Raw genomic sequence first — 15,718 nt, 5'->3', positions numbered from 1 at the left:
TCTAACATCAAGAAGATAAAAAAAAAAATCTATTATTCATTATTTGTAAATGTTATTCGACGAAATCTATGGATTTTTGAAAATTCGTTTAAAAATTAAATAAACCTCGGTGAGGTTTTATTTCGCTTATTACGAGAACAAATAAAACCAGACAATAAAAGATCTCAAAGTAATAAATCTTAATTCGAAGTCATTTAAAATCTTAATCGGATTTGTCAAGACAATTTGTTTCTGTCTTTCTTTCTGTCCTGTCAAGAAAATTCTACGAAAATGTATATTTTGTTAAAACATATGAAGAACCTGAGGAAAAGGAGAAAATATGATAGATTTATGGATCAATATAAAATTATTTCGAATACTGATGGTTCCTTTAAGTATTTACAAACCATTGAATATTTTCTACCTGAGTGCAATAAATGTACTTACTGGTTAGTTGGTCATGACGAAAGATCGAAAGAATAAATTTCTTTAGAAAGTGAGTTTCCTTTTCTTTCCTTCTTCTTCTTTTTTTTTTTTTTCTTTTTTTTTCCTTTCTGTTAAGAAGCTTTACAATATCGATAAGACTTGAAATATTCTTTACAAACCGGAGATAAGAATCAGGACACTTTGTCTGACGTTGATGTAAAGGTACAAAATTATGTATGTATGTGTTATGTATCTCTGTGTGTGTGTGTGTGTGTGTAGGTAGACAAGATGGCGACCCACATCATACAGGAACAGTCAAGACGAGTTTTACCTATAAGGATTCGTCGTCGGCTTTGTCGATGTCCTAAAACGGTCGAATAAAATTGACACGAATCGTAAAAAATATATGTATACCACTATGCTGACGATATCGTGCATCGTTTAAAGCCGCCATTTAATTGCTACGATAAATAAATTTGAAAAATTGTTAAATATGGCAGCTGCGTTGAACCTGTTAATAAAATATATACGATCTCGAGTTGATACAGATGTGTACTCGTAAATATTTTTTTCTTTGGCTGAAAAAGAAAAAGAAACAAAGAAAAAAAGTCAATCTACACGATGATGCATTTTAAGAATTTCAATTTTACAATGGTAGTTGTTAATTGTTTGATTAAAATGCCATTAAATGGACATTAATTTTTCACGTACATTTTCTTGTTTCTCTTTTTTTTTCTTTTTTTTCTTTTTTTTTTTACGTGTATCCCAACGAAACGATGTAGTATTATTTTACGAGCGAAAATTAAACTTCAATTACTATTTATCATTTGTTTTTGATAATTAATATAATTCATGGAATATCCTTTTTCTTTTTTTTCAATAATTCTGCATAAGGAATCACACTCGTATTTCGGCGTACCTGAAAAATCACGAAAGAAATGCTAATGAAAAATGAAATGTACAAAAGTAATGACAAATATGTGGCGCCGTCAAATGAATCATGGTAAAATTTTATATTATAAACGTCAATATCTACCGTCGATAATAAAATAGACTATAGAAAATTATCGTATCGTGTAAATAAATTATTCAATTATTATCGATTAATAATTACTTTAACATTAATTTATTTTGACGAGTCATAGGTTATATATTTTAGTAATGCGATTAAAACGTATTCGTTATCTAACGATCAAAAATATATTGAAATCAAACCTATATAACTATCATTCTTCATATCTGTATCTATTTCTCATTATTGTATCAATCCTTTGTAAACAATTCTTCTCTAAACATTAGATCTGATATTACAACAAATGTATATAAAAATTAACCTAAAAATAAATATATCGAATAAAGTCTATTCCGGTGTAAGATCGACGAACCAATCACAAGCGAATGACTACCGGAATATGAACTGACCATTAATTGGACAAAATTCATAATGTTTCTCACGATTTTCACCGTTCGACCAATAAGAACGAAGGAACTAATCTAAGCTAACCTAACTTTCCAGACGGAGTATCTTGACCGTGCTTAGTGCCTCTTACGGCGAACGAGCGTACGAACGCCATATTGTACTGTCGCCATATTGTCGAGTTAGTAAAGCGAGAAAGAAGAAGAGATAGATAGTTGAATAGAGAGACAGAGAGAGAGAGAGAGAGAGAGAGAGAGAGAGAGAGAGAGAGTAAGGAAATGGAGTGCGATGGCAATAGGGTTAGAAGTAGGGAGAGAGAGAGAGGGTGAAAAGCGGATGACAGAAATGCATAGCCGTGGTACGAAGGAGCAGCAGGAGGAGCAGCAGCAGCAGCAGCAGCATCGGCAGCGGCAGCACAGCACGGCAGCAGCAGCACTAGCAGCAGCAGCAGCAGTAACAGCAACAGCAGCAGCGCTTAGAGAAGATCCGTCGCGTCGTTCGCGCGTAATTCGGGGCGTGTGCCGGCGCTGTCGCATATCTTTGGCCCGTGACGGTGGGCACAAACGTGTCTAACGTGTGCCAAGGATGATCACCAATCGTAAAAGCCAACGGGAGGCCGTATTACCGTGACGGACATAGATCGGTCTGGTTCGCCGCCGTGTGTGTAGAGTGTGTGCGGTCAGGTCGCGGCCATTTTTACCACACGATGCGGCAACCGTGCGTGCCCGTTCGATCCGCCATTCCAAACAATCATCATCGGTCTACTACGTGCCCTAACGGGGTGCATTCGACAAATACAGACCGATAGTCTTCGTTTTAAATCGCCGTTTAATAATATTGATCGTATATTATATACCACCTCGTGTTACGAAATAATAATATCGAAGGTTAATAATAATAAGACGTTTCTAAGGTGGACATTGAGAAAAGTTAGAGGGATTACGGGGACAACAAAAACGACAACGACAACTACGACAACGACGACGAAGATAAGGAAGAGGAGGAAAACGGGGATAACCTCGAACTCGACCGGAATAATAATAATAATATTTGGTGCTACGACAGGATTTAAACGAGTAACAGCAGCAACAGTCGCCCGACGACGGCGGTAGCGATCGTGTATCTGGTGGTGGTGGTGGCGGTGGTGGTGGTGGTGGTGGTGGAGGTGGAGGTGGTGGTGGTGGAGAAGGTGGCGGCGGTGGTGGTGGTGGTGGTGCTTCTCGTCGTCATCATCATCATCATCATCATCATAACAACAATAATAGTGATAAAATTATTAGTTAAAACGACGGCAACGACGGCAACGACGACGACGACGACGACGACGTCGTCGAAGACAGAGAAACCGAAGACGACGACGGCAACGTCGACGTCGGTTTTAGCGGATTTAGTGGTGGAGGAAGAGGAGGAAGGAGAAGAGAACGTCGTCGTCGACGTCGACGACGACGACGACGTCGAAGGAGAAGGAGAAAAAGAAAAAGAAGAAGAAGAAGAGAACGTGGACGAGGTTAAGAGAGTTAAGGAGCTGGCGAGAAAAAAGAGGAAAGAAGAAGAAAATAAAAGAAGGAAAGTGAGAAGAAGAAGAAGAAGAACATCAACAACAACAACAACAACGACGACGACGACGAGGACAAAGTCGATGACAATGACAATGACGCAGACGATGATTGCTCGTTGCGTTCTTAAGTCAACGACGAAAACAGAAACAACAATTTTACCTATCGTAATCGTGGAACTATCGTTTCTTCTGTGATACGCGATAGGAGTATATTGTACATTGCGCCCAATAATAATAATAATAATAATAATAATAATAATAATAATAATAGTAATAGTAATAATAATAATAATAATAATAATAATAATAATAATAATAATAATATCAACTAAAAAACAACTAAATACGAACGACAACGTCTCCGTGTGTCAAACTCTACGCGCGGCTACCCGAACCGCCCTCCTCCTCCTCCACCTCCCCCGGTCTCCCTCGAACGGATTTACTCGTCGTACTTAGCGGGCGAGCGCGCGCGCGCGCGCCTGCTCCAACCTTCTTACGGGAGTGTTGTGGTGGTGTGCTGGTGCTGGTGGTGGTGGTGGTGGTGGTGGTGGTGGTGGTGGTGGTGGTAGTGATGATGATGCTGATGTTGGTACTGTTGTGTGTTAGTTAAATAATAGTAGTGATAGAAGCAGTAGCAGCAGTAGCAGCAGGAGCAACCAGCAGTTAGTAGTGAGATAGTGAGTATATATATATATACATACATACATATATATATATATATATATTCGCTACGTGTGCTCCTCTCAATCTCTCTCTCTCTCTCTCTCTCTCTCTCTCTCTCTCTCTCTCTCTCTCTCCTTCGTACACTTGCAAGGCACTCGATTACGTTTGTGTGTGTGTCTTTCTTTCTCTCTCTCTCTCTCACACACACACATACATACATTCTCTCTGTCTCTTTCTCTGTACGTGCGTGTCCCTAAGTGCGTGCGTGGTTCGCGTGCGAGTTTCGCGTGCCTCCTCGCCACGCACCGAACTCTTTCTATCCTATCTGTTCTCTCTTTTTCTCTAACTCACTCACTCCCCCTTCCCTCTCTGTCTCCCCTCTTTCTCTCTGTCTCTGTCTCTCTCTCTCTCTCTCTCTGTCTCTCTCCTCTTCCTCAGCAGCGCGCGATCGATGTGACACACCGTGTGCCGCCAGTACGTCGCATTCCGTACAAAAACTTTCGGCCAGCTTGTCGAACGGAAGGAAGGAAGGAAGGAAGGAAGAAAGAGGAAGGTAGAAAGAGGAAGGAAGGAAGGAAGGAAGGAAGGAAGGAAGGAAGGACGGAAGGAAGGAAGGAAGGAAGGAAGAAAAGAGCTCTGTGTGCGCGCGCGCGCGCGCACCTTGACTGTGCCCCCGTCAGAGAATTCGCGAGTGTGCACCCTGAAGCAGTGTTCTTTCTCCTCTCTCTTCCTCCATATCTCTCTCTCTCTTTCTTTCTCTATTTGTATCTCTCTTTCTCTATCTCTAATTTTCTTTCTTTCTCTCTCTCTCTCTCTCTCTCTCTCTGTATCCTCTTTCTATCTATCTATCTGTCTTTCTCTTCTTAATATCGAGTACGAAATATGCAAGTCTACGATTACCACTGGGCTTATTCAAATTTCCGATGCTCGTCGTGGCCATCATCACCAGAGGAGGCGACCTCTCCCAGCATCATCCTCATCTCGATGAGTAGCTGCCGGCGCTGTTAAAAGAGTTGTCTCGCGACGCGGTGCTGCCGTTGCCCGACTCGTCGTCGCCGCCGGCGTCGCCGTCGTCGTCCTCCTCCTCCTCCTCCTCCTCCTCCTCTTCCTCTTCCTCCTCCTCCTCGTCGTCGTCCTTCTCCTCTTCCTCCTGGTCGTCCTCGCTGCTGCTACCGCCGCCACCGCCGCTTCATCCGCCTCTGCCTCCGCCGCCGCCGCCGCCGCTCCCGCCGCCGCCGAGGAGGCAAAGGCCACTGTGGTGGTGCCTCGGTATGGAGATCGAGGCGAAGCAGAGGAATCAAAGGAATCGGAGACGAGAACGAGCCCTGCGTATGCTGGCGCAAAGGGAAAACCTCGTTAATGCCAAGCAGCAACAACAACAACAACAACAGCAGCAGCAACAACAACAACAGCAGCAGCAGCAACAATCAAATCAACAGCAGAATCAACAACAACACAGCCACCAACAACAACAACAACAACAACAACAACTGCAACAACAACAGAATCAACAAAGTCAACAGCAAACGATTAGACAGAGACCACCCAACGACGAGGAAGATAGTCATAGTGGCGAGGACGAGGATAATCATCCAGCCGGTGGCGGTGGTGGTGGTGGTGGTGGTGGTGGAGGAGGTGGAGGTGGTGTTGGTGGTGTTGGTGGTGTTGGTGGTGTCGGTGGTGGTGTCGGTGGTGTTGTTGGTGGTGCTAGTGCCGGTACTGGTACTGGTGGTCCACTTGGATTATCTGGACTTGGTGGACTATCCAGGAACGCGCATTCTCGCGACGGTGGACACTCGAGGCCACCGAGGCCACCTCGACCTCCCAGACCTAGGAAGAAGTCTTCCCTAGCCGCTGCCGCAGCCGCCGCGGCAGCGGCCACCAATAATCAGAAGGAACCTCCCTTCGAGGAAGACATCATCGACGGATTCGCCATCCTCGCCTTCCGCACCTACGAGGAACTCGAGGTATCAATGTCTTATTTTTTCTTTTTCTCTTTCTCTCTATCTGTGTATCTACCTATCTCGTTTTCTCTTTCTCATTAAGATATTAAGAAATTATTAATTAGACTTAACCATGAAATTGGTACTCCTTACAATATTATCGACGGATATCTATCGGCCAGTATGGTTACACGAATCTAAAGGTTCAAAATACGTTATCTTGTTGAACCTAACCTAAATCGTATTTTTTAAGACAATGAAAATATAAATTTAGATATTGAAATAAATAAGTGCACGAACGAGATTGATTGATTATTCTATTTATTCGCGATCGACATATTAGATTATTATTGTAATCTGATTTATCGGACAAATGGATGGTTTATGTCGATATAATTTACAAGGTCTCTCTTTAATACGTCAGTCAGTTCTTTTCTCATTAAAAATTATTTTACACACACATATATATATATATGAAAATCCTGTTTTTGTTTTTTTGCTTCTTCCATTTCGTTCTTTTTTTATTCACAGTCTATAAAAAAGAAAATCTACATTTTCTAGGGAATATTCTTCTAAGAGAGAAGAGTATAGAGAGAAAAGGTCAAGCAGTATCGAAAATCTTAGCTAGTAGAAACTTCACTCGTTCGTTCTCGTCATCAGAAACTTCCTTTGTTTCTCTCTCTCTCTCTTTTTTTTTTATCTAATCATTAAAACAAACGAGCACTGTCTTTCTATGGCTTTAGAATTTGGATCGTCCAAATGGTGATTGTGTCAAAGCTGTCCAAACAGTATTGAAATTGTTTTTTTAATTTTATTTTATTTTATTTTATTTTATTTTATTTTTTTTTTTTTTTTTTTTTTTTTTTGTAAACGAAAACCTGCGAGATTTGAAATTACCTTCAAGAATTTTTTCATCTGAAAAATTCTCAATAATTTTTCTCTGTAAAGATAACATTTACTAGAGAAAAAAAAAAATTACTGCAAAACCTGCACAAAATTTTTATATACGTATATAGTATAATCTATATATATATATATATATATATATATATATATGTATGTATGTATGTATGTATATATGTATATATGTACACATACATACACACATAATCATGTACAAATTGGATTAAAAAAAAAAAAAAAAAAAAGAAAAAAAAGAAGAAGAAGAAGAAGGGAAAAAGGATGAACGAAAGAAAATGTTACTACTTATCTCTCTCTTTCTCTCTTTCTTCCCCTCTCTCATTTTCTTTCTTTTTTCATTATTCTTTTTCATGATTTATTCGAAAGCGATCGAGTATCATCTCAAAGAAAGAGAAGGAAAGAAAGAAAGAGAGGACTCGGAACTGGTCGTCTCGAAATTCGATGCCGAACGTTCTTTCTCTCGTTCGAACGTAGAAGAGACGAAAAGGAGAAAAGGAGAATGCGGAGAATATATATATATATATTACACACATACACATACACACACACGTATACATAATATATATTTGTGTGTGTATATATATATATATATATATATGTGTTGTACGTGCCGAAGCATCATCGGACTCGTTCGTATCAGCTTCTTCGTGTAGTAGTACGCGACTTGGTAGAGAAAGAAAGAAAGAAAGAAAGAGAGAGAGAGAGAGAGAGAGAGAGAGAACGAAGGAGAGAGGAGGTGAAGAGGAAAGGAGATGTCGAGGAGAGGAGAGGAGAAGAGAGGAGGAGAGGACCGACGAACGACTCGAACTCTCAGCGTCTGAGAATCAGCCGGAGAACGACGGAGATCGATCTCCCGAGGGTCCCTTTCCTATATAAGACACCTAACGTTCTTTGCCCTCCTACGAATCAGGGCTTCTCCTTCTTTCTCTCTCTCTCTCTCCCCTCTCTCTCTCTCTCTATCCCTCTCCCATCTCTCTCTCTCTCTCTCCTCTCTCTTTCTCTTGCTTTCTTTTCTTTTTTTTTCTCTCTCTTTTTTTCTTTTTTTTTCTTTTTTCCTTTCCTACCACCGCACAAACACCAGGTCGAGCAACCTTCTGTAAGAGATAAGGTAGACAATGTGTTAAGATCGTGTATATATGATAGCTATAATAATATAACAACATAACACGGAGAGAAGATCAAATCCAATTGATATTTAGAAATCGGCATCGTTTTAAATAACATCCATGGAAATAATCGTAATCGTTCATTCAACAACGATTCCATAAATAGAACTCTCTATTGATATCTTTGTATTTCGTTATCTCAATAATTTGTTCTTATCTTTTTCTTTTTTCTTTCTTTTTTTTTCCTTTTCTTTCTTCCTTTTTTTTTCTTCCCCCCCTTTTTTTCTTTCCTCTTTTTTTTTTTTTTTTTTTTGCGATATCCAAATTTGAATTCTTATCTTCCTCCTCCTCCTTCTTCTGCCCTTCTTCAATTCAATCGAATTTTTTTTTCTTTTTCTTTTTTTTCTTTTTTGTTTTTTTTTTCCCCTGGAGATATACGCAAAAATGAGATTGCTACGAGAGTTACTCAACACGTTTTGACCGATTAAATCGTTTACGGTACGACGGAACGTTTTAAAATACTCAATGACAGAGCTCGTTGGATCGATACGGTTTTGTCTAGTCGGTAAACAGTATTAATATGATTAGGTTTTTTTTTTTTTTTTTTTTTTTTTTTTTTTTTGGTGCTTTTCTTTCTTTCTTTTTTTTTTTTTCCTCCCCTCCATTTTTATATAATTGCACATCTGTAACATCATTTAGCGCCTACACTTAAACTTTCGATAATACGAATATCGATTGACTGACCTTGTTACATAGCCGTCTAATCGTTGTCGTTAAGTAAAGCTTCGATAAGTCAAACAACATTTGACTTTATATATACATACACGCATACATACATACGTATATACATATTTTTTTTTCTTTTTTTTTTTTTTGAACGATCCACCATTTTTCAGTTTCCCGCCAATAAATCACATACATATATACATACATACATACATAATATATATATATATATATATATGCGTGTATGTAAATATAAATATACACATTAATACTGCTTTGCATTACTGTCTTTTTATCGGTTCTGAAAACAAATTCATGTGATAATCAAAACTGTCAATCGTTTTGAAATTATGCGCGTGTCGAAGGAAAAAAAAAAAAGAAGAAAAAAAAGAAAAAAAAAAAAGAGACAAGAATCCATAAGCATATACACGAATATCAATTCAACCGAGCAAATTCTACGAAGCGATAAAATTTAATTAACGATACATTTGTAATGTAAAAAGTTTTTAGTTGAGGTTATATACGATGATGGAGTTTCATTTTAAAATTTACATACAATATCATTTATTTAATCATTTAATTTCTTATCATCGGATGAATGAAAATTCCTTGAATCTTGAATTATTTTTTAATTTATTGTAAGAAATTTTTATTGCAAAAGTCATCGTCAATTGTAAAAAAAAGAGACTCTTTTTAGACATATATATATATATATATATAAGAAATTGTTATAATCAGCATTTTATTAGTATGAAAATTGTTATCTTTCATGTTAGAGTGATCATTTACATATTAAATTGACATGACGTCTTTGTTTTTACATCGAACATTTATTTTCTTTTTCTCTTTTCTTTTTTTTTTTTCTCCCTTACTTGTAATAAGCATCGTACGAGTTCCTCTAAACACGAAGAGATTGTAAATCTTTTTATAAACTTGTTCCTTAGTCGTTCGACGTGTCATTTGCATGATAGTAGGTGACACGAGACTTAGAAACATAAAGGCGTTTGTGCATCTCGTTTCAAGATTAAATGAGAACGATTTAATATAAAGTTAAAAAGATGTTTCCAAAAGTCAATATATATTATATTATATATATATATATATATATATATATATATATAATAAAATTAAATAAAAGATTGTAATCGCGAATCAATTATATAGTTAGTGTAATTAATGACAAATTCATTCTTTCTTTTTTGTTTTTGGAATTTTCTTTTCTCTCTCTCACTCTATCTTTCTTTCTTTCTTTCTTTGTGTCATCTTAATGACTTTATAATGTCTTGTAAAAAGATACGAAAAAAAAAAAAAAAAGAAAAATCGTTTGAAGAAATGAGTTTAGAATTTTTTTAATATACAATATATTGGATTAACACTTTTATAATATATTTTTGTTATTCTTAGAATGAACTTAATATTTTTATAATGTATATTTTGTTAATATATAAATTGTTAAATTAGGATTTTTAATATTAAGAATATTATTAGAAATATAAAAAATATTAGATTAGAATCTCTCTCTCTCTCTCTCTCTCATTAATATTATATATATATATATTATTATTAACGAAATATAATGTTAAAAAATATTCGTCTAACGGATGGATTTTCACAAATGTTTTTGCGTTATCAAACGACAATGTCGAGCAATTATTTCCATTGCAAATTATTCGTGAAGAAAGAATGATAACGACGACGTTGTCACTTCGTCGTCGTCGTCGTCGTCGTCGTTCGTTTTACAAGGCAGCATTGTTCGACTAGTAATTACCGAACTCCATTTTTCGCATTATTAAACTTATTGTTATCGCGTAACCTCGCGAGAGAATGTATTACATACTTAAACCGACTTATTTCAAAATATCATGAATCTCCATCACTTTAGTAAAAATTGTTTATTTATTTATTTATTTATTTTTTTTTCATTCTTGTTTGTTCATTTTGTTTTTTTCTTCCCCCATCACCACTCCCACCCCTTATTTTTATACGATCATTTATTCACCTCCATATGTTTGCCATTTTTTTTCTTTCTGTTTTTCCTTTCTTTTCTTCTTCTTCTTTTTTTTTTTTTTTTTTTTTTTTTTTTTTCTTTTTTCCTTCACTATCATAAAACAGAGCGTATACATTATATACGTTATATAATCGTGTGTGCACGCGCGCGCTAGTGCGTGCATATGTGTATCTGTTGAAGTTGTTGGAGTATTTAATTAATTTTTAATTCAATATCGAATCGTATCCTTCGTATACGCATACGCATCTATGTCAAGTTTACTTCAAATAATATTACTTTATATTAATTTTATATTTGAATTTAATGTTTTGAACGGTTCGATTTTTTCTTTTTCTTTTTTTTTCTTTTCTTTTTTTTTTTTTTTAACTCAACGAAGTTTATCAAAAGAAGGAGAATAAGAGAAAATGAGAATATTCGAAAAAAAATTCGTAAAAATTAGCGACGACCTGTAAACCTCAGTTATATCGATGTGGGAGGTTTGGGTGGTGGAGACACGCTTATCCTTTTCGTTTCTCGTTAACTCTGCTAACTATCATCCCTACCGTTTCTTTTTTTTTTTTTTTTTTTTCCTTTTTTTTTCTTTCCTTTTGCAATGGACGACGGGACGTAATTTATCGAAGAGATTAGTGCGAGCGCGAACGGCATTGTTGTAGGTGAGGAAGAGAAAGAGAGAAAGAATAAGTAAGAGCGAGAGAGAGAGAGAGCGAGAGAGGGAGAGAGAGAGAGAGAGAGAGGACAAGCTACGAGTCTATTATCGGCGCTTCGTTTTTACGTTATTACATGATATAAAGTACGCTGTCATTGTTATCATCGCGTGCTACGAAAGAGTAAAGAGAGAGAGAGAGAGAGAGAGAGAGAGAGAGAGAGAGAGAGAGAGAGTGAAAGAGAGAGAGGAAGAACGGGAGAGGAGGGGGTGGGAGCTTCAAACGTGCTTTAAACCGGTCTCGCTGTTAGATACGCAGCTTCCGTACCTTTACGGTGAACTTCTTCATGATCGATGGATCGATCGATGATGGTTCGATCTTCTTGCTTTTTTTTCTCTCTCTCTCTCTCTCTCTCTCTCTCTCTCTCTTTTCTTTCTTTTATTTTTCTTTCCTTCTTCTTTTTTTTTTCTTTCTTTTTTTTCTTTTAAAGGATTACAAAGATATTACAGTGATTAAACGTAAGAAGATTAGAAATTGATCGATCAATGATTTACAATAGTCAGAGATTATTTATTAAATATCAGTTAATCCTTTGTGACTTTGAATGTTTGTTTATATCTTGGAAAATAAAATTAATTAATATATATATTAAAAATATAATAATATCTCTGAGGATATTATATTATTAATATATAAATATTTAATAAGTATTATATATATATATTTTTATACTCTCTCAGAATTACGTAGTATACTTCTACTATATAAGTATATAGTAATAAATATATAAAAAGAATATTACAATCTTCTTATGGTACGTGAATTAATAATTCATCTTTCGTCAATAAAATCAAAAATCAAACTTAAAATATTTACACACACACACAGGCAGACTTAGCGTGAGTTCAAACAAAGTTACGGAGGATTAAATATTGCTTATGTATTAAAAAAAAGAAAGAAAGAAAGAAAGAGAGAGAGAGAGAGAGAGAGAGAGAGAGAGAGAGTGAAAGAGAGAGAGGAAGAACGGGAGAGGAGGGGGTGGGAGCTTCAAACGTGCTTTAAACCGGTCTCGCTGTTAGATACGCAGCTTCCGTACCTTTACGGTGAACTTCTTCATGATCGATGGATCGATCGATGATGGTTCGATCTTCTTGCTTTTTTTTCTCTCTCTCTCTCTCTCTCTCTCTCTCTCTCTCTCTTTTCTTTCTTTTATTTTTCTTTCCTTCTTCTTTTTTTTTTCTTTCTTTTTTTTCTTTTAAAGGATTACAAAGATATTACAGTGATTAAACGTAAGAAGATTAGAAATTGATCGATCAATGATTTACAATAGTCAGAGATTATTTATTAAATATCAGTTAATCCTTTGTGACTTTGAATGTTTGTTTATATCTTGGAAAATAAAATTAATTAATATATATATTAAAAATATAATAATATCTCTGAGGATATTATATTATTAATATATAAATATTTAATAAGTATTATATATATATATTTTTATACTCTCTCAGAATTACGTAGTATACTTCTACTATATAAGTATATAGTAATAAATATATAAAAAGAATATTACAATCTTCTTATGGTACGTGAATTAATAATTCATCTTTCGTCAATAAAATCAAAAATCAAACTTAAAATATTTACACACACACACAGGCAGACTTAGCGTGAGTTCAAACAAAGTTACGGAGGATTAAATATTGCTTATGTATTAAAAAAAAGAAAGAAAGAAAGAAAGAGAGAGAGAGAGAGAGAGAGAGAGAGAGAGAGAGAGAGAGAAAAGAAAAAAGGAAGAAAACTTCAGTTCTTTCCTTTCTCTCCTTTGAGTTACTTTTCTTTTCTTTCTTGTCATCGATAAATCAAAACGAGAATATAAGGTGAACGGATAATAAATGAAGAAGTGAGGGTGGGGGTATGGGTTTGGGAATGGGTATATGGATGGTTTGAGGGGGATGAAGATTGGTAGCGAGCTCTGTGAGTCGCGTGCTGAACGAGGGAGGGGATAAGGGAGGTTTGAGGAGAGGTTAGCAAATTCTCATGGAATTTTTCTCAGGTCAATCTCGTGTTCGTTTAAGTCGAAGCTTTTCCTTTCTGAAATTCTTTCTCCGTCCCTCCTCCAATCTTCCTCCTTCCCCCTTTCCCCAACCGTCCGACCGCCCGCCCTCCCCCTATGCTCACCCTTCTGCTCCTCGACCTGCTCTCATCCTCTATCCAGAGATAGTGGTGGATGGCGGAGGATGAGATGGTAAGGTGGGGTAAGATGAGGTGGAATGAGGTGAGGTGGTGGGATGAGGAGGGAGACGAATCGTTTTGTACTTTTTGTCCTATCACAACAGGAACGGCCTCCTCTCTCGGGTGATTGTCCTCGGCGTAGATCCCTTCTTATCCGCAGTTCTGCTTGTTCCTCTTCGTGTCCTTACATTCTTCTGGAACGCGTACACGCGCGCCACCTCTCGTTTACTTATATACGTTCATGTATCTACATATGTAGAGGCAGAGAGAGAGAGAGAGAGAGAGAGAGAGACTATGTAAGAGAGTTCGTCGTCGTTGACTCTTTTGTCGAGTTAAGAAAAGATCGTCGACATGTGGTGAGATTATTAACTCCCCCTATATAAATGTCATGTTACTTGAAAATTAATATGGAATATAGGTATTACATTATTTCTATCATAAAACTTATTCGTATGTTTGTGTTGAAAGTTATTTTTTCTTTCTCTCTTCTATTTTTTTTTTTTTTTTCTTTTTCTTTTTCTCCCAAGAGATTATGAGTTAATATTACTTTGCTACTTATTAGTTTTATGTAAGTGTGTGTGTGTGTGTGTATAATTATAGTCTCAGAGTATCCTGTGATTATAACTATATATATATATTATATATGTAGTTATAGTATATTATAGTTATATAGTAACTAGTATATCATTACATGCAGTAACAGTATACTATAGTTATAACTAGTATATTACTATAGTATTATATAGTTATAATATAAATAGTATAGTGTATACTATACGTGAAGTTACGGTATACTGTATTTATTCCATAATGTAGTATAGCTATAGTAGTATGATGTACTACTATACTACATTAATGATATAATGTATTTATAATATAATTATTATATTATACTCTATACGCAAAAAAATATAACTTGATACACCTATCTATATCTAATTACAGTACACTCTAGTTATGGTATAACTAATATACTATTATATTTAATTAAACAGTATTATGGGAATAGTAAAAAAAAAAAATATGTATATAAAGTAATGAGGATAAGTTTCAAGTCACATAATATTTTTGTTTTACTTTTGTCTTTCTTTTTTATTCTTTATTTATTTATTATTATTATTATCATTATTATTATTATTATTATTATTATCATTTTTTTATTGTAAATACGCGTAAAAATTGGATTACATTATATCGAGGATAAATATCGCGCTGCATAATCGATTGTAATATTTCGAATGTATGCGTGTTTATTTCGTTGTATGTAATAATAATAGAGTTTGTGTGTAACGCGTGTCCGATAAGCGGGTGGGTATAAAATATCTGCATATTTATTAGTCTCTCTCTCTCTCTCTCTCTCTCTCTCTCTCTCTCTCTCTCTTTTTGTCTCTTTCTCTCTCTCTCTCTCTCTCTCTCTCTCTCTCTCTCTCATTTTCTCATTTTCCTTCGAAATATTATCGAAACAATTCAATTTCATAACCGATTACAAATTTTCCTATATAAAAATCCTCTCTATACTATCATATTATTGTTGAAAGGTATCACGTTAAGTATTTGAATAAAATTTTCGTTCGGATACGTTATTAAAATTTCAAGAGAGAACATAAATCTAGAACACGTATATCTACCTATCCTACTTCTACTTCTACTTCTACTTGCTATACTTTACTCTATCTATCTATGTGTTGATACGTACGTACGTATGGTTTGAGCTTTCATGAAAAGATAATACTTTAAGTATACGAAGTGGGATATCTTCTCTCTCTCTCTCTCTCTCTCTCTCTCTCTCTCTCTTTCTCTTTCTCTTTTTCTTTCTTTCCTGTCTTCTCTCTTTTTCTCTCTAAATTCGTTTGATCGATCTTCTTCCTAGAGTATACAGAAACCAGCTTTGGAAGATTGAACGACTTTCTGACGAAGTCAGAGGAAGCAAATCTACGTGTTCTACCACACTTACACACACGCACACACATACACACATACATAGGAGAAACACACATATACATACATTTTATCAGAGTCGAATTTCATTCTCCTTCCTTTCGAAGCACTTGTTTATACGACTACGTCGTTGTTATTGTTATTGTTATTATTG

The 15,718-nt window shown here is 35.7% G+C and overlaps 1 protein-coding gene across 5 annotated transcripts in view; it reads left to right on the top strand.

Annotated features, from left to right (window-relative positions):
- Window positions 1-3,042: 3,042 nt before the first annotated feature.
- The window catches only part of LOC124431198 (autism susceptibility gene 2 protein), a 28,614-nt gene continuing 15,938 nt past the window's right edge, over window positions 3,043-15,718 (top strand). For 2 of the 5 annotated variants that reach the window (XM_046978787.1, XM_046978789.1), the window contains exons 1-2: window positions 3,043-4,057; window positions 4,993-6,010. In XM_046978787.1, the coding sequence (XP_046834743.1) occupies window positions 5,315-6,010 (696 nt within the window). In that variant the 5' untranslated portion in view covers window positions 3,043-4,057; window positions 4,993-5,314. The remainder of the gene's footprint in view (window positions 4,058-4,992; window positions 6,011-15,718) is intronic. The other 3 variants (XM_046978788.1, XM_046978785.1, XM_046978786.1) reach the window with 2 other exon arrangements.

Source organism: Vespa crabro, chromosome 20, assembly GCF_910589235.1.
Source record: "Vespa crabro chromosome 20, iyVesCrab1.2, whole genome shotgun sequence".
In the NCBI taxonomy this organism is placed as follows: Eukaryota; Metazoa; Arthropoda; class Insecta; order Hymenoptera; family Vespidae; genus Vespa; species Vespa crabro.
This window is presented reverse-complemented; position numbering and strand designations above follow the sequence as displayed.